The sequence below is a fragment of the Lethenteron reissneri genome, chromosome 31 (genome assembly GCF_015708825.2).
Source record: "Lethenteron reissneri isolate LAM-NWPU_2019-01 chromosome 31, ASM1570882v1, whole genome shotgun sequence".
NCBI classification, from domain to species: domain Eukaryota; kingdom Metazoa; phylum Chordata; class Hyperoartia; order Petromyzontiformes; family Petromyzontidae; genus Lethenteron; species Lethenteron reissneri.
This window is the reverse complement of record NC_083809.1, coordinates 13,572,474-13,592,645: the sequence shown is the minus strand read 5'-3', so window position 1 is coordinate 13,592,645 and position 20,172 is coordinate 13,572,474. Positions and strand designations below refer to the sequence as shown.

Sequence of the window (20,172 nt, the reverse complement as noted above, 5' to 3'; positions counted from 1 at the left end):
CCCTCCTCCTACCCCCCTACCCTACCCCCCTCCTCTTACCCCCCCTACACCCCTCCTCCTACCCCCCCTACCCTACCCCCCCCTCCTACCCTCTCACTACCGCGTTCAACTCGACCAATGGGGTACGGCAACCAAAACAGCAAGAAAGAGCCAAGCTTCAAATCAAGAAAGAGACATTAATTTAGAATTCGGTAATACTGGTAGGAACCACCTGGTTCCACCAGCCCACAGGGGATTATTGTGTCCGTCCGTCTGTCGCGCATCCAAAAATCGGAGGGGTGGGGCTGGGTGGAGAGGGGAGGGTGGGAGGGGCTGGGTGGGGAGGGGCTGGGTTGACAGGGTGGGGCTGGGTGGGGAGGGGCTGGATGGGGAGGGTGGGGCTGGGTGGGGAGGGGCTGGTCACCCCGTGGTGCCCTTATCAAACTCAACGTTTAACCTACTCACGCCGGCTTGTGTCCCCCGCCCTCACAGTCGGGCATATTTGCGGAATACACCACGCTGCCGTTGACCCTGGACATTGACCGAGCAACCCAAGGTTCCTACCAGCTCCCTCCGCAGGAATGTGTTAAATACTACAAAATAAACCCTCAATATTTGAAGAGCCGCAGTGTGCTCGGTCCTTAAAAAGAGCCGCAGGTTGCAGACGCCTCAACTCGACGAGCTGGCGTCAAGGTGAATAAATACTATGAAAAAAAACTTGTTTTTAAACACGCTTTAATGAAATGTACCATACTAGTTAATGGGAGAACTCCAAGACTCCAGGAAGTGCCCCCGAAGCTTGCCATATCGTAAGGGGCCGTGGTGATTTACAGCCAACGTCATTCGAGCGTGAAAAATTAGACCCAAGCCGAAACATAACATATGAAAAGAATTTTAATTTTTTTTATAGAATATAGTATTGTCATCCGTATGACATAAGTATACCAAGTTTGCAGTCAATACCACATTGGGAAGTGGTTTAAAATTGAGTTACAAGATTTGAGGATACAACAGTGAGTTAATAGAAAGCGTGTAAAAAGATCGTTTATTATTTTTTTATAATAGAACATAGTATTGTCCTCAGCATGACATAAGTATACCAAGTTTGCAGTCGATACCACATTGGGAAGTGAGTTAAAATTGAGTTACAATATTTGAGAATACAACAGTGCGTTAAATAAAAAATAAATACTCAAGCAACTACATGAGACATTTTCAGTGTTCAAATTTGATTTTATTTTACAAGCACAAATACATGCCACCCCAACATTCAATATACAGTACACGTTAATAAGCCCACAGTTGCAAAGTCGAGATGCTAATGTTGATAAAATAGATAGAAAATGTTTAACAGTTGTTTTTTCACCCTCCATTTCACACAGCTCTTGTTGGGAAGGTAAGCTAGAAAGATATGAAGGCATGTTTGCTATTGAAACGATCATAAAATTAAAATATAAAATTATACATGATATGTGTGCAATGAACGTGATGGTATATTTCCATTCACATAGGCTACTAGGAACCACAATTTCCAACTCCTCTAGGTGGACGGGCCAATGAGTATTCCATCATAGCCAACAGTACTGTGTGTCCTACCCATCCTCAACACTAAAATCATCTTTCCCCGAATGCTCGGTGCTCCACAATACAACACAGCAGTGGGTAGGAGACGCATATTCATGAATGCGCTGCATGCGCCACTCACATTGCAGTCAATCGTGCATATAATTAAGCAGTCCTCTTTTCTATTGGTAGCATGTCACCGTGACATGTGTACAAAAGAGCTTCACAGCTCATCAGATTCCTCCAGTATAAACAAATATTCTGATTTAGCATTGTACTAGTTATTTGCCCTGTGTATACTTGAGGCTTTATGGTAGCAAGTCTAGAAATTTAAATCAAGGCGTACATTTTTTTGGGAGTTTTGCAGACTTCGCTGTGTCGAGCACAGCACCTCCCCCTAGGCATGCCTCGAAAACCATTCATGATTTTACATTGACTGAATTTGACATATATACCAGATTACAGACTCTAAGAATCTGTAAACTCTCACACATATAAAAGAACATATCAGCTGGCCACATTAAAATTGTAGGTAAGAGTTTTCAAGCTTCATTTTCTCAGGAAAAAAAAACACAAGATGGAACGATAAAATATTCACTGAAAAATTGTCAGCCACATTTCACGTTTTCCTGTACCCTTGAAGGAACGCAGTAACAGGATAATGTTTTATAGTCGCATCATTATGTGCATTTTGCCTTACTCGGCATAACGCACAAAGCGGTAGGCACAAAAGTACAGCATTTTAGAAGTGAACGTTAGTATTGCTTCACCATTAATATTAACACGCACAACTTTGTTAATACAATAGCGTAAAGGAAACAGTCAATTAGCACAACTGTCAGAAGTGTATTAAACAATTGCTATATTTCTGTCCATGGCTATTCAAGAAAACAAGGCAGTCGAGGTACTTTTTTACATTTACATCAAGCATTAATTTCCATGGTAAAATAAAACAAAAGGCACTGAGGCATTCTGTATTTTAATAAAACAGTCTGAAATTACAAAGTGTTGCATGGAAACCAAACAACACAATCAAGAAAATACCAAAAAAAGCCCTTAAAAATACACCATATTTCCCAGATTCCAGGCAGGTCAGGATACAAAAGGCATTGAAAACAAATAATCTTTGGGGTCGGTGGAGGAGACAACACTTATCGATCACCTGTAAAGAGAATAAACACAAACGTCAACCACGCTGAGCAACAAACATGCATTATAATGCATGTTTTCATATTCCTGTAGTCACTATTTTATTGTGATAAGAACATCCACTCTATTTCATCATACAGTAATAGCGACTGACATAGGTCATGGCATTAGCTCTCCAATGGCTTACCATAACTGTAACAAACTGACAAATACCAGGATTTAAGTGGTCAGGTCAGATTTTGATTGTGCTCAACAAAGCCCATGCATGTGTCGACACAGCTGTGTTGACAACGCTATGTTAAAAAATAAAATTATGTGAATGTGTCTGAATGGGAAATGTGTGTGTACATGCTACCTTTGACCGCTTTGCTGGGGTAATTCTTCGGAAAGTTATGGTAAGGCTCTGGAGGTGGAAGTTCATTGAGAGGACGGAAAGAAAACCTCAACTCAAAGTCATCTACAACAAAGACAGGGAAAATGCACATTAAGAACGTCCATGTTTTGCCACAAGCATATTCACGCACACACAAGTACACGGACATGCATTGTCCTGCAGACGTTTCAATTCTTAAAATTATATACCTGTGTGCATTGATGTCAAAGCTTTGTGAACATCTATTAGGAAAATATAACCACCAGGACAAATTCACGGCAAGTTAGATCCCCTCATCTGGTAAATGTTGAAAATAGTAATGTAGCCAATGATACGATGATCATGACAATGACGATGTTCTATTATAGTGTCATTGTTACCATTCTAGAAAACTATGTTCAAGCAAGTAGGATTATTTTTCAGGTATTTCATGCCAACGAGCTACTTCCAAAGGTAGTTACATATGCAAATGATTAGTCACGAATGTACCTCGCCTTACTGGGATGTTTGGAAATTCCCAGTAGGCTAATTTTCTTACGTGTCAATAATGCATTAATATGTTACTTTGAACTCATTGTTATTTTGCGTGAACACATTAACACTAATCAACCCAATTATTTCCCTGAGAACTTCTCAATGACTCAACAAAACAGAAATTGAAAGTAGATACAATGTCGATTTATCTAACAATACAATCATATCTTAAAGGAGCAGTATACAAAAGTGCGACATGTTCTTCACCAGGAGGGGGGAGTATGGACATTGGAATATTTGGGCTATTCATGATTAAGCAGGATCGTGCCAAAGGAATCCTGAATACCCCGAGAAAATCCACACATCCAAGGGGATGACACGAGGCACTATCCATCTTCTAGCCGCACTCTGCAGCCCAACGAGGTTCTAGATTTAAAGCTTTCGTGACTGCAAGGATTCATACTCTTAGGTTTTTTCGGTAAAGTTACAGTATAGGTCAAAAAAGAATAATAAAATAATAATAAATGAAAATGACTCAATTAAATCACGACGTTTCGGAGGCAACACAAGTCTCCGTCTTCAGGTGGGACCGTCACAGCTAAATTTACCGTATCAAGTGAAGAGAAATCCAAGAAACAAGATCTTAAATACTGGTTAAGGGGAGTATTTAAGATCTTGGATTTCTCTTCACTTAATACAGTAAATTTAGCTGCGACGGTCCCACCTGAAGACGGAGACTTGTGTTGCCTCCGAAACGTCGTGATTTAATTGAGCTATTTTCATCTCTTATTATTTTACTTTATTATTTTTTTACCTACATGACTTTACCAAAAAAACCTAAAAGTACCCAACGAGGTTGTCAAGCGGTAACCAGCCGTCAACCCTGTATAGCTTCCGAGATCCAACAGATGCGGATGTATTCAGGATGACACTTGTTCGTGTTGAATCCACTGTTCACCAGCCTAACTCAATGTGTGGTTTCCCAATACCAACTGAGGATGTATTCGTTGAGTGAATCACCCAACCACCTATTGATGTTAGGTAAGATTACGCCAATATATTGAGACACTGATACAAGACCCACAATAATTGTATCCTGTTTAAAAAAAAAAATCGGCATATCAAGATTATCATGGCTAAAGCGGTCTTAATATTTGAGTTTCTAACAAAATATTTATGAAATCACAATAATACAAATTTTATTAACGTTCTAAAATAAGTAGCATCCATTAAATTATAGCTTTGTAAATCGTTTCCGGCAAACATTGACGGTATGGTAATTTTATAACATAATTTTCTGATACCATGTGCATGAAAGCATTACAGATTGTAACGTTACAGGCTTAAAGTGAAATGCAGTTGAATTACTTTTAAACAATCCTTAATCATTATTTAAAGTAAATGAAAACACTAAAAAAGATTATCAAAATGTGAAATACAATTAAGGTATAGGAGTCATGATTATCAATATATCAGTTATCACGAAATTATATTTGTATCGCTTTGTGAAAAATGACATCGTGGGAACATACATCAGCTGCTCATCAAAGATGCTTGTTTCCCTACCTCTCTTGTTCACACTCTCATTCCTGTGTGCTGGTGGTGGAGGGGGAGGAGGCCCTGACGAATGGCTGATGTGAGCAGGTGGAGGGGGGGGCGGCGGCGGTCCAATCCGGGAGGGCGGCAAGGGAGGAGGCGGCCCACGGGGGTCGGACCTCAGTGGAGGGGGCGGAGGGGGCAAGGCACCTGACACACCAACACGCACATTTTACAGGGGCTGTGGTGACTGATGCTGAAACCGTAAAGAGAGAGGAAGAAGACCTAACAGAGTATGGCTTGACGGCGACATAAGAGATTGGTGTCAGAAAGATGTGGCAATACTTGAATGAACTGGTACTGGGAGTTACTCCAAAATTAAAAACGATCCCACTAAAAGCCTAACGACAAAAACCAACAGTATCATCACGAGTTCGACTTCCCTAATCGAACCAAGCAAACGTCCCTCTCTAAAACCATCGGCGGCTAGACCTCCCAGACTCTATGGTCTTCCCAAAATCCATAAGGAAGGCACCCCGCTACGACCCATCGTGTCGACGATAAACTCTCCTACGTACAAACTAGCCCGTTTTCTATCAGATACTCTGCTCCCCTTCACAGGCAAGACCTCTTCAGCAGTACTCAACTCAACCCAATTAGTCTCTATGGTTAAGGACATGGTACTATCTCCTGATGACATCCTCGTCAGCTTTGATGTAGTATCTTTGTTTACCAAAGTCCCAGTACCGGACACCCTAACAATAATTGAGGACTTAGTCCAACATGGATTGAATTCTGATGTACCTGCGCTGGTTAGGCATTGCCTCACCAACACCTATTTTACCTGGAATGGGACCTTCTACAAACAGAATGAGGGTACCCCTATGGGCTCCCCCTTGTCACCAGTTATAGCCAACATGTTCATGGAAAAGTTTGAATCAGACGCCATCCAGACATCCACCCTGCGTCCTTCCCTGTGGAAGAGGTATGTGGATGACACTTTCGTCATCTGGCCACATGGCCTCCCAGCATTGAACCACTTCTTGGACCACATCAATTCTAGACACCCATCCATCAGATTCACCATGGAAGTGGAGAAAGACGGTAAACTACCATTCTTGGATATTCTGTTTGAGAGGAGGCCTGACGGATCCTTGGGACATTCTGTCTACAGGAAAGCCACCCACACAGATTCCTACTTGAAACCGGATTCCCACCACCACCCATCTCAAAAGAATTCATCAATACACTATACCACAGAGCCCATGGCATTTCTGACCAACACCGCCTGGCCGGTGAATTAAGACATGTACATCGGGCCCTCAGGATGAACGGATACTCTGACCGCACTATCCGCCAAGCTGTTTCTCCCACCACACAGAAACAGCCACATGAAACTCCGACCAAAACTATCACATTACCATACATAGCAGGCGTGACCAAAAAGATCTCCAAAATTCTAAACAAACATAAGATCCAAGTCCGATTCAGTACAGTGCATAACATCCGTGATCTGATTCCATCTGTGAAGGATGTCGTTCCTGACTTACAGTATCCTGGAGTCTACAAATTGAGTTGCATTTGTGGTGATTGCTACATTGGAGAAACGAAACGTCATGTTTCTGATCGTGTCTGCGAGCACAAGTTAGATCTGAAACACGGCAGAACTGATTCTTCGGCCGTTGCCAATCATTGCTACAACTCGGTGGGCTCTCATGAAATTGTTTTTTCCGAGACCAAGGTTCTCTGCAAACCTCCTGGCTACCATCAAAGGTTTGTACACGAAGCCATACAAATATACAAACACAGATATAATTTCAACTGTGATGATGGTTACAAACTGAGTAATCATTGGAAAGATGTGATCAACCATGCAAAAAATATTTTACACTTATTTGGCCAATCTTATTTGAGACAACTACTACAGGTTTACCAGGTTCAGTTGTTTTCTCCTCGTCACAGGTTGAGTCACAAACCGTACCTCTCCATAACAAAGGCTCACCCTCTTAAGCCTCACCTTACCATATGAATAAAAAGTGTGCTGTACTTGGCCCTTCCCCCCTCTCCAACCATTATATAAACGGAGTGGTAGCTCCTGCAATCACTCATTTACTTGATACAGCTGTCGTGGCTGTGACGGTTCCACCTGAAGACGGAAGCTTGCGTTGCCTCCGAAACGTCGTGATTTTTTATTTTATTTTACTTTTATTAATTTTAATGTTTTACCTACGTGATTTTACCGAAAAAACCTAAGAATACTTAAACACATTCCTGCGGAGGGAGCTGGTAGGAACGTTGGGTTGCTCGGTCAATGGCCAGGGTCAACGGCGGCGTGGTGTATTCCGCAAATATGGCCGACTGTGAGGGTGGGCACAAGCCGGCGTGAGTAGGTTATAAACGTTGAGTTTTATAAGGGCACCACGGGTTGACCAGCCCCTCCCCACCCAGCCCCACCCAGTCCCTCTCCACCCTCCCCTCTCCACCCAGCCTGACCCCTCCCATTTTTGGATGCACGATGGACACAATATTCCTGTGGTCTGGTGGAACCAGGTGGTTCCTACCAGTATAGTAACTTCAGGGCTTCTTAAATGCTTCTCTGGGGGTTGCTTGTAGCAGCAGCACGCACGATGCAAAGAGAGGCAGCAGACCTACGATGGCTACGTCCAGCCCGTGACACCAGGCGCTGCCATGACACGGTGACGCCATCAGGAATATTTAGTTTACTTAGAATTTTTATCAACGAAAATAATAATTTAATTTGCAAATTTTTTATTTTACATTTGTTTCTTTCTTGAGCGCCATAACTGTAAAATGCATAGCGTGTGAAGTATGTCCCTAAAAGTTGAATCGCGTAACTGCTAATTCGTGCTATGGGGGGCGTGTTACGCGAGGGGCGCCACTATACGAATTAACACAAAGTATTACATAAACTTACACCACAATCCTCAAACCACATGTTATCACAAAGCTCACAGTAGAATAAGACAATTGTTTCCTTGACCCAGGGTTCAAAGTTGCATGCTGTGGATACTTGTGCTTCGCTTCTGTTAAAAAGTGGTCACTAATTTGCTTATTTTCAGTTCTGCCTCAAAGAGGGAACTGGGTATCCTGCCAACTATTGTGCTGTGTGAGACCATTGTTCCCAGTGTAAGAAGCTCCAATCCCAACCAACTTTAAAAAACCAACCGTGCTGTTTGTGCCAGCGAGGTATATTATTTAATGTTTGACACCAAGATAATCAACTTGGGATCCCACCTGACTTGCTCGAGTTGTCTCTTGGCTGTTCCCTTGCTGGAGGGGGCGGTGCCCTCGAATGGGGAGGCGGTGGACCCCCCCTTTGTCCTGTAACACACGTAAGCAGTTGTCAACTGAGGGGCAGAAGCATGGCTGAGTAGAGCATTCATCAAAAATAACAGTTTACAGAGCAACATGGATTCTTTCTACTGCATCTCAGTGGCAGTACCACGTGTTTGTGAAGTGATGTACATTATTCATTTTTTTTGCTGCAATACAATGGACACACGAGACACACACAAACCACCCTATTGTCTTTACATCAATTACCAGTGGTGCTTCTCTTTCAGTCTTTCTTGAATTGCAAGAAATAATATACACTATGGCCATAGTGCTATTAAAATATTGAGTATGTTGACATAAGGCAATATGGAGACAAAGTGCTCAAACACAACAGAAACGCCGTTTTAGCAAATGAGGTTCTTGAACTGCGGTCAATAACATGTGCAAATATACAGGCGAGTTCCTATTTCCATTAAGTGTATAGTCTACACATTGACAGCTCTCAAACTATAATTACATTGGGCACTAACACTTACAGAAAATTGCTTCTTCAAGACACTCCATGGTCAGGATATTATCTGGGATTCCAGTGTTCACTGCTGCACTCCCAGTTTAACGAGAGGTGACAAATTCTAAGAACGGCAAAAGCTCACCGCCATTGGTGGGTACAGATGGCGACGCTCCTCTGCTGGGTGGCGGCGGCGGTGGCAATGCTGGACTCGGCCTTGCACCTTGGTGTCGGCTGGGGCCTGGTGGGGGTGGCGGTCGGCCATCCGGTGGGTTAGGCAGCGGTCGGCCACTGACAGGTGGTGGTGGGGGCGGGGGGTTCTGCCTGTTGGAGTGAGGTGGAGGTGGGGGAGGAGGCTGGGACATGACGGGAGGTGGCGGAGGGGGAAATCCTCCGCCGCCTCCTCCCGGTTTGCCGAGCGGGAGACGCGGCGGCCCCATCCCCGGCCGTGGCGATGGGCTGCTAGGTGGGTTGCCACGAGGCGGATTGGCCATGGGTGGCATTGGCAACCGCATGCCAGCAGGTTTCGAGGTTTCTGAAGAGAGGCCAGAAGTGTCTGGCTGGTCGCTGGGGCGAGTCCTCATACCAGGGGGCATCACAGGGGCACGGCCGGCACCAGAGTCTGCGTCAAAAGAGCATGCAAATGACCAGGTTAACTTTTAATTTCCAGTCTTTTATCACATCTATTAAGACGAGTACTTAAAGATGCATGCCAAGTAATTAATGAAATAAGATATATGTGTTTAGAATAAAGATTATGTGCATTTATTTTCTGAATGTCACCTACTCAGGGGATTTGTAAAAAATTATTGATCAAATAAAACAAATACGCAGTTAGTTTAAATTAAACATTATGAAAGCTTTTTAAGGGTAATAGGTGACTTTTAAAATGGATTTTCTCGTTTGACAAGGTTTATTTTGTACCTTCTATGTAAGCCGAGTGAATGTTGGCAATCGCATGGGTGTGGCAACACAACATGAGTCACTGCAATCCCTTCAGTATACAGGTAGTCTAATGCTCACTGTGCAAGGCTCTGTATGTTGGGTACAATGTTTAAAACAAACGCATGTATAAATGTATCAAACAAAACATGCCTCGCTTGATATGAAACTCATGTTATAGACATTGCTTAGAGCCATGTATAACTGTCGTCCTTAAAACATCTCGTCAGACCTGATGGTGGAAATTTTATAAAGTATATCCTCCCCCAAAAAACTGCGACACTTAACAAAACATGACATGAGATAATTTATTACTTCTATTACACCTAGCAAGCTCTCGTTTAAGGGTACAAAATCGTTTAAAAGGGCAGGTCATCAAAACTACAATATCCTTAACGATTGCCAAACAAACATGGCCAGGAATAAACAAAATCGTATTTTCAAGTCGTAACATTAAACATCGAATTCTCAGAATAATTTTAAGTGTTTTTAAAAATAACAAAACAGGTACCGTGTATTTCAAACGTTTTGCTTGGACTGTGCGGAGTTTGGTCCGACTCACCTGCTGCACCGCGACCACCGGCAGACTTGAGTTGAGGCATCCCTCCCGCAAAGAGTCCACCCAGCCCTGGAGGGCCTCCTCCCCCTCCCATGCCTCCTCCCCCTCCCATTCCTCCTCCGCCACCGCCGCCACCTCCTCCACCACCACCCCCACTTTTTGGCTCTGGCATGCAACAATAAAGGGCGACATCAAATACTTTAGCCAAGTAGATTGACGTCATGCAACATCAGAAATGAAGCACATTCTCGTTGCATTGACGCATCACAATTGGTTTTACAGTGCTCAAGTTAGCACATGTGCTGAATCAACGGATATTTTTAAGTAATCAACATTGATTTTGGTGGCCTGGTCAGGTGAAGGATGTAGATAAATAGAAAAGAGCATATCTTTTATAATACATGGGTGTCTTCCCACACTGAGTCTCGGTTATCACAATGTGACACATGGAAAGAATTAACTGCCTCTATGCTCCCTTTAACTGTGAGAAGTGGATTACTGGGACATAGAGAAGAACGTTCACGTTTAACATCATGAGATAATTCAATGTTGTCAGAAGGGCATGATTGTGAATACCTTTGATCCAGGGTTGGTGGACCACACACACATTTGGGAAACTTTAAAACTTGTTGGGCTTCGAATTGGTCAGTAGATGGCAATACAGCAAGTGGAATAAACCTACAGTGTTAGTCCTTTGGATGTGTTTTTTCTTGAGGTATTCTCTGTATGCTCCCACATACCACGGGATTGGACAAACAGTCCAGTGCATGACCCTGATAAAAACGTATCTTGAAATTCAGGATTTCCTGGATAAACAAAGGACTTTATTATAATTTGGAAATGCTACTTAAATAATACCTTGCTCATGCACATATGTTGTGTTATGTAATTCGAGGCAGATAATATTTTACATTGGATGTAAAACTAGCTGGAGTCTTCACAAAATTGTAATAACTGTCCCATGTTACAGCACAGGGCAGGGAGAAAGCAGTTATCTCTAACACACAAGCCAGAGTTTTCCATTTTGCTGCCTTATCAGAAAAGCACCAAGTTCCGTTTTGAGCTCGAAAAAATCAGCTGAAGTGGTGCAGTTGTGGGTTGAAACGTGCAGCATTTTAAACAGTTTGGCTGTTAACACATTGGGTATTATATAGTATATATTGCAGGAGCGGTGGCAGAGTGGTGAATGCACTGCATCATCAACCCGACCACTTGAGTGTGATTCCTGGCAATGTCTAGAATTAGAGGCGAGTGAAATTTTTACCGATTCTGGGCACTCACCTTCACCAACCTCAACTGCCTAGTGTGACTTATAGTAAAACAATGTCAATGACCCGCACATCATGGGGAAGCCTTCATTCAGCAGTGGATTGACAAAGGTCATTAAATGATTATATACATCAGATGAAATGAACAATAAATGTTGACTTAATATCCAGTTACTGCTTTGAATGCCAAAAGGTATGGAAAAAATGTTTTAACTTGTTGTTGTTGAAATTTGTATTGCTTTTTAGAGCCTCGGGCAATGATAAATGTCCATCATTGGGTGTAAAGAACATAAATATAAAACCCACTGTAGAAAATAGTCCAGATGAAAATGCTTAATTGTGTTTTTTCACTGTACAATGGTAACATGGCTGAAACAGAACAAGGGCTTCAGTGATTAAATGAGATGCCAAAAAAGCTCAAAGACAATTACATTAGTGTTCCCTGCGTATCGGTCATACGGGCAATGATGAATGGACTTTAAGAATGCTGAGGTTTCTCCTACATTATCCCCCCCACCCTCCCCTTCTTCCCTCTTCTTTCTTTTCCTGCAAATCTGCCGCTCCCGATTGTTGCCCCAACGGTGGAAGGGCAGAAAACCCAAGTGCCTCCAATCACTCCCTTATTTGAGGGCGTACTGCTCCGGGTTTGCTGCGTGCTCGTGACCTGTGTTTATCTCTTTGATGATTGTGTCTTGTGTATTGGATTCTTGAAACAAAAATGTATTAAAGGCCGAGGTGTCCATTTCCAGGAGAGATTTCCTATTTGTAAAAATATTCACTCATTCAATTTGTAACGTGCACAAATTGGACTTAAAAGATACAATAAGCAGCGCGAGAGAATACATTTAAGACAGAAGTCTCGAGATTCTGACAAAAGGGAGACACACCGACACCAAATGTGCACAAGCAAGGGAGGAGGGACAGAATTCCAGACCACTGGAGTTGCGACAAGAGAAGAAATGTTCGCCTTTTCTATAGTTCAACAGATGGACTTGCCGAGGGGGTTGATATTAAATAGGTTGCAACAGTGACTTAAGATAACCTTCAATTTGAAGGTAACCTCTTAAACATAGTCTGCCCAGGCATGGACAAACAACAATACCCACCTCTCACAAAAAAAACGTGCTAAAAACTCATACCTTGATAAATTGTGCTACATTGTGGATGACCAACAAGTTAAGATCAAGGCACAGTGCGATTGTGGCCATGCAACCTAAACTATGTTTGAACATTTTAAAACCTGTATCATTGGCAGAAAAAGTCAAGCTTATTCTTTTTCATTATTTTTATCCCAAGCAAAAAGGGTCCCATAGATATGGACTATATAGTAAGCCACCGTCGTCTGCACTCTTTTAATGAAGGAATATCAAACTGCGCAAACTCTCTTCTGAAGCCCTCTGGTGGCGAGCAGACCTCGACATGCACATTTAGCTCCTGAACACATTCTCACTGCACGCAAGAATAGAACAAGTCAAGATACTGTTATTTACAGAGATGTATGTCTCGCGCAGCACACTTCCATACGTAAATGCAGTGTCTGTTCCCACAAGTGTCACGTGGTTGCACATGCCTCCCAGACACGCACAGCTCCCTGGCCTGTGTGGCTGCACTGCACGTACTGCTGTCCACTATGGGCGTGCTGCGGTCGTTGGTGACGACCTTCTTTAAGCGGGCGCCCTTGTGGATGTCCGACAGCAAGGCCCCACGTCCTTTGTTCTCATCGCGAGACAGCTTTGGTGGGTCGGAGTTCGCCTGCAGGACAACATAGGGTGCAATGACATTCTTGGTAGGTAGTAGCATGGCCAAGTCCCCCAAAACAACCGTCTGGTTATATACACTGGGTATGTGACAATGCACACCAAATTATCATGGTTGATAGTTCCATTTAATCATTATTCTTTGTTCTGTAGTTGCTTTCTTGTTTTTATTCTTATTTATGTTATTTAGGATTGCACAATTTTTTGTCTGTGCAATGAGCCAGACATTTACATTAACATATAATTTTCAAACTGCATTTGCTTTGCATTTGCGATCATTACCATGTCTGTCAAGTTTCATTACATAAAATGAATCTCTGGCAAAATCAGATAATATTTCCCAAATTTACAAGGCAGGAAACCATTGCAATTGTAAAAATAGTTGAATTGTTGACGAGGTGGCTGGCTGGCTCAAGGACTGGTGTTTTATCAGAGCAATGGATAGTGTGAAATATACAGCAGCAATATATATTTTTATTGCACGTTTTAACTATCTAACTTTCAGAAAAACTTCGATCTTAATTGTCTCATCTTAAATTTATGACAGAGTTTCATTTTTCTTCAGATAACTTTTCTTTGTTTGCAGATGACATCTTGACTTAAAGCTTTCATGACTGCAGGAATTATTATTCTTTGGGTCTTTCGGTAAAGCCACGTAGATAGGTTCAAATTAACAAAATGTAATAAACAAAATACAACGTTTTCATCGCAACACAAGCGGTCGTCATCAGGCGACTGCTTGTGTTGCGATCGAAACGTCGTGGTTTTTTGTTCATGTAATTTGTATTAATTGGAACCTATCTACGTGACTTTACCGAAAGACCCAAAGAATATTTTGCAGATGAAGTAATTCAAAAAAATACACATTATATAAATGGGCTGCCAACTGGAATTTAAAGTTTACGTATGTAACATTAACTGCCAGTTCCATAGCCCGGCAGGTAACAGAGGGGGGACGCGGTACTCTGCACATGGTGCTTCTGTTGAATCGCATCCAATAATCAATTCACCTGGATTCAACACATGGGAAAGATTCACGAGGTGAACTTCAATTTGTATCCTTGAAGTGGGTTTTGAAACTAGTGCATATAACTAAATTGACAATTGAGAGGAGTTATTTTCGGCAGATACAACTACATTCTGTTTAGAAACTGCAGAGCTGTATTCTGTGCACTTTGAACATCCCACAGAGTCCACAGTTCAGAATGTGATATCCACAGTAAAAATACCTTCGTAGACCAGCATTCAGCTGAGTTATACATTTAAACATTCTCTATGGAACTGTTAAAGGATGGGACGTGTTGGTTAAGTTGTATTGTGGGTGCGGAAACATTACTTTTTTTTATGTATATATTATCAATATGTAACCTATGAACAATTGCAAGTTCAGTCATTAGCTCTTCTGATAAAACACGTTTTACCCTCTATAAACTATAAAGGTTAAATGTAAATAAATCACATTCCTTTTGCCATATTTAAGGATGTTGTTAGATATTAGGCATGTTCATAATACTATAAAAAAAACGAATGCAAATAATTAACAATCACATGAATTGAGCTGTTTCGCTAATGTCCCAGAGTTTACTGTGAAACAAGGAACTGCACAGGATGCACTGATAACAAGTATTTGCAAGTAAGTAGGGTTAAAATTAAGCTAATTTTTGGAAGCTTGCTATAACAAGCTAACGACAAATAGATATTGGGTAGCTCCGTCCCCAATAATTCTCAAACAGAAGGTTCGCCCGTTGTGTTTCTGCCAAGGTTACGTTTACGCAACGAACGTAACCTTCGTTACGAATTGTTGATAGACGAAAACGTAGAACGTGCCACTGCCTACCGAGACAATGCGGACGAACGAGAGTACAGAAACAGGAATTCGCGCACCTTTGACAAACTCGGGGGAGGAGGGGGTGGTGGTGGTGGCGGCGGCGGCACCGGCATGCTGGCAGCTTGGCACACGAAACTCTCTCACACCATGAACCGACGAGCAATCTCCACCGGGTGATGTCCCTCGTCTCATGCAGCACAGCTGGGAAATCGGCAGCAAATGCAGCATAGGGCAGAACAGAAGTGCTGAAGCGGAACCCACAAGCAGAATCCAGCCCATAATCTGGGAGAACAGGTTATTGATGTGCACCACTTTGCATGAAGCAGCTTTTCTTTTTTTTACAGGAATTTTCTAAATATTTGTGTTAAAATGCATCGTTCAGCTGCCCCTTTAAATGTTGCATTCTAATTTAAAAAAGGAATACTGGTTAAACACTTAAATGGCAACTACTATGGTAAAGTATATACTATTAAGATAATTGGATCACTGTTCATTTATCTAATCACTCGTGAAATGTGTCATATATGGAATAATATACGGCACACAATATCTAATAGCTCATTATTTAAAATAAGGATCTCCAAGCTCATTGCTTCATCATTTTGCACAGCACAGATGACGCTTTTAGGGAAATTGCATTTCCTAAGAAACCAATTTGACTTCTGATTACTGTTCCCTGTGAATTCACACTTCCAATCAAACATTCAGAGTCTGGATTCTGAGCACATTGCACCAAAATATTTTCCAATTTTCCTTCATTGTTGTGACCAACAGAGTTACTGTTAAAGCCATGGTACACAAATGCAATTGGTCATTTTGGAGCCCAATTAAATTACAGAACTGCAATACAAAAATTGTACAGTACAATAGCCTGTGCATGTTTTAATTGCATGATACACAGGGATGCCTAAAGATCTGTATTTAAAACATAGCACTCCATCTGATAACAATTTGCGAGAGATAACCAGCTTTCAGTCAAGAGTCAGTGAATCTTGAGTTCAGTTCAGTTTCATTTATTAGGATTTACCCTATGAGCCATTCGGCTCTTGATTTGGGTTCAACCGCAACAAACAATAAAATTACAAGATACACCTAAAACTCATTGTACACAAATCTAAACATCACACTACGTAAACAATAAAATCCTACAGAAAAAGCACAACCCGTCCATGCTGCGAACAAAAAGTGCAAAAAATTCCATTTCGATGTTTGATCCCAATAACAATCATAATACATTACAGATAAAAAATGTAAGTATAAATCTATACTAAATAAAAAATCGGGCCAAACCAAGCCCCTCTAAAACTTACTAAGACAATGCTATATAGACAACGTGATCGTTTTCCGCATATCCCAAGGCAAAATCTGGCTGCGTGGTTCAACAGGCCTAACTGGAACTGAAGCTGTCTTAGGCTCTTTATTTAAAGCAGCAGTACAGTCTTCCTGGCAAGCATTAAGCTATGCCAAACGACCATACTGTACCTCATGTTAAAAAAAACTGTACAGTATTTTCAATCTGCTATCTTTATTTACCTACAGCCAGCATTGTACGAAAACGTGTTTACATGGACTGAAAGACTTGCCAATGCAACTTTTCCGATTTCTCCAGAAATGTCTTTGCTTTGATTTTATATTCGCTTGCTGTACTTGATTGTATGTATTGCTTTGCCATGTTGGTGACCCAGGTACTAAGTTCTCGCTTGGTTAAAACAAATATACTTCAACTTGAATACAGTACACCTGTATTTCTGTCACGTGTTAAATTCAGCCCACGTGTGTAGTCTATGTAAATTCCACTTTTCCATGAAACATCGTTTTGTTTAATCTTTGCTAAAATCCAGTCGTAAGTGAAACATGGTAATCCAGTTGCCATATCCAACATGTGAAACATTCCACTTTATATTTATGACATATATAGTATCTGGATCTGTGACACATGCATACTATGAATCAGGAAATAACTTTAAAGGCATGCAGATACGCTAGGCATGTGTAACCTTTGACTTCCCTATACTGTATATATTGAGGCTAAATGCGGAAGCTAAAAACGTAACAAATTCAGTTTGCAAAGTAAATGAATTACGGTAATCCTGTTCTCCAATACAAATCATCTCCAGTTCAGCTGAACGTTATTGCAAGGTATACTGCAACTGGGGTGTGTCGAATACGAGATTCACCGTTACATAACCTTTTAGGCGTTGCCGAATACTATGAAAGTCAATATTACACCGAGTAAACACCGTACGATAGCCAGCAAGACCCTGTTATATTTTGAGAACAGGTTTGCAAGATTAAGATGGGCCAGAATGTATTCTGAGATCGTCTTGGTCGTTGCAGTTACAGCAAAGTTCCGCATTAAAGGGTCTCTACACCTCACAGACCCAGTGATTTAACTCAAAAGTTGCGTCCTCATTCGGTTGTCATTCAATACCACACACAGATGCCCATATCAGTTTACACGTGGCATGCACCTCCCAAGTATAGTCAAGCTGTGATTCTAGTCTCGACAAACTTAACAGACCCTGCAAGTCTATAGACGGCCTACATCGAACTCGAATAGTTCACACAAGCGACGACTCCAGTGGACACCAGCCGTGAAAACATTCGGTCAGCGACTACAAATGACTTGAAACGAGCAGCTTTAGCCGCACAGATAGCACATTGGAGGGGGGGAGGATTGTCGACCTGGCACTTGCCACTTAAAGGGGAACTCTGTTGCAGTGAGCGAGGCGTGAGTGGGTGGTCAATGTGCGGATTGCCTGATACAACAACTATTTGAAGGTCCTATTCTGCCCTCGGTAAGGGGAATGTCTTCTCACCGGCCCCGGGTGACAAACACCTGAGCCCACAACCTGAGCCAACGCACACACACAATAGGTGAGCTCCTGTCGAAGTGACAAAGGCCACACCTGACAAGCGTCAACGTGCCAAGCTAGGTGTACTTAACCCCACGCGACGCGAAACATGGGAATGGAGCCTCGGACGCGATTACATTTGTCAGTCCGCACGCGTGGAGCGGCGCGAATCCGCGCTCCCCATTGGCTGACGCAACCACGCGCCGCACAAACCGACCAATCGGCAACGTGCAAATAGCGAGGTCCGCTTATCCGCTCTACCAAATACAAACGCAATACGCACCCGCTCACAAACCAATCACAACTCACGGCGCGGCGAGGCACCGGACCGGGGGGCTTGGACGCGCGTTTCGCGGGGCACGTTCGCGACTCGGCTCCGCTCTCAGTACCCCGACACTTCGCCTCAGGTGCGACAACGCCTCGCTCTCACCGACTCCTGCCGCCGCAGCGAAAGCGCCAGTGGGGGGGGAGAGAGGGGGTACCCAATGCGGAGCGGAAACACGTGACTTCCTTACGGGCCTTGCCTTCTGGAGCACGTGACTCCCCCCCCCCCCCCAGGTTCCCGCCTTCTAGAGCACGTGACGCTTTCCAAGCCCCCCCCCCCCCCGCGTCGGTTCCCGCCTACTGGACCACGTGACTCCCTCTCCCCGGGGTTCCCGCCTTCTGGACCACGTGACTCTTTCCAAGCCCCCCCCCCGGTTCCCGCCTAATGGGCACGTGACTCTTTCCAAGCCCCCCCCCCCTCGGTTCCCGCCTACTGGAACACGTGACGCTTTCCAAGCCCCACCCCACCTTCTGGAGCACGTGACTCCGTGCGGGCCCCGCCTTCTGGGGCACGTGACTCCCACCCAGGGTAACGCTTCCATGAACACGTGACTTCCCCAGGGCCCCGCCCCCCACCCGCCGTCTTGGACACGTGCCACCTTTAGGGCACCAACAACAATAATACGAACAGCCACCAATATTAACCACTTATTTGTGCCTGTGCCAGGCCAGGTGCACTCCGATGCCACGCGAAGTGTCGAACGCCCGCTGGCAGGTCACGGAACAGGCCCAGGTGCTTATGGGTTGACTGAGATGACTCGGCAAATGCACCAGCAGTGCCAACTTGCTGTGTTTTAGACGCCCGGCGGTCCGCTCGTTGTTGTGAGCGGTCGCTCCTCTGCTCTACGTTGTTGGGAGGGCGACTGCCTCCAACACACATGTACACATACACGAACACACAGCTGCACACATATACGAACACTACCACGCACATTACAGACACACAAGTCCACGAATCCGCCTTCTGTTGCACGTGCCTCTACTGCGCCCGCGTCTTGGATCACTTGACCAGGGTGCCCCTACTCGTCCTGTTAGCCGCGATTATCCGCGTTTCCCCCTCCCAATGTCGCATTACAGAAAGGCCTCGTGTTATTTGTAAATTGTTCACCAATAAGATGCGTCACTCGGAAAATGTAATGTTATTGGCAATATTAAGCAAGGGCTCGTTTAAATTTGCTTGATCCCACCACGTATAAGTATAACCCATAAAAACAAAGTTTTTCACTATAAATCCTTTATATGCGTGGCGGCTAGAGTCATCTCGTCCTCTGACTTGAGATGGCTGCCACCTATGGGTCAGATGATTGCCAGTATTAAGCAATTGGTAATTAAATATTTAATTTGTTTTCCCTAAACAGTGTAAAATTTTGGGAAAATTTTTTTCACGAACATTCATTGTCTCGCACAACGAGTCTGTGTGCAAAATGTCAGCTCGATTGTATCACGGGAAGTGGGTTAAAAAACGACCGAAAGATTTGCACGGTCGTAAGCAAGCAAGCAAGCACGCAAGCAAGCAAGCAAGCGAACTTAATATAAAGGATTTAAAAAGACAATGTGACGTGATGGCGGTTGTGTGTGGTCACCGGTTACCACCAACTCTCTGGCCTTGAGTACCCGGTTTTATTACGGGTGGCTGGCTACTTGGACCCAAACCTATTTTAGTAGTCCTCCTGAAAAAGAGCCTCGAGAGTGAAGCTTATCTGGGTAAACAAGCGTAGTTATTATTTAATGGAACTTATAAATGGTATCACATATTCCGT

At 43.2% G+C, this 20,172-nt stretch overlaps 1 protein-coding gene across 5 annotated transcripts; it reads right to left on the bottom strand.

The window, feature by feature from the left end:
- Positions 1-1,191: 1,191 nt before the first annotated feature.
- Positions 1,192-18,608, bottom strand: LOC133349826 (WAS/WASL-interacting protein family member 1-like). 5 transcript variants are annotated; one of them, XM_061563625.1, is made up of 9 exons: positions 18,519-18,608; positions 15,290-15,434; positions 13,268-13,400; positions 10,384-10,545; positions 9,025-9,501; positions 8,330-8,416; positions 5,105-5,284; positions 3,047-3,148; positions 1,192-2,704 (listed from the first exon to the last, which is right to left on the bottom strand). In XM_061563625.1, exons 2-9 carry the CDS (start codon positions 15,344-15,346, stop codon positions 2,694-2,696), a joined length of 1,209 nt encoding a protein of 402 aa, XP_061419609.1. In that variant the 5' UTR covers positions 15,347-15,434; positions 18,519-18,608; the 3' UTR covers positions 1,192-2,693. The 5 variants fall into 5 exon arrangements, with proteins under 5 accessions (XP_061419609.1, XP_061419607.1, XP_061419606.1 ...); XM_061563623.1 differs by having other exon boundaries at positions 18,372-18,580; XM_061563622.1 differs by having other exon boundaries at positions 18,398-18,580.
- Positions 18,609-20,172: the final 1,564 nt, after the last annotated feature.

Excerpts from the sequence above, each read along its gene's own strand:
- LOC133349826 (XM_061563625.1), bottom strand. The coding sequence starts at position 15,346 with ATGCCGGTGCCGCCGCCGCCACCACCACCACCCCCTCCTCCCCCGAGT. Across the intron at positions 8,417-9,024 it reads ATCTGTACCCACCAATGGCG|GACAAAGGGGGGGTCCACCG; the intron begins GTGAGCTTTTGC and ends CGTGTGTTACAG. Across the intron at positions 3,149-5,104 it reads TGAGAGTGTGAACAAGAGAG|ATGACTTTGAGTTGAGGTTT; the intron begins GTAGGGAAACAA and ends TCTTTGTTGTAG.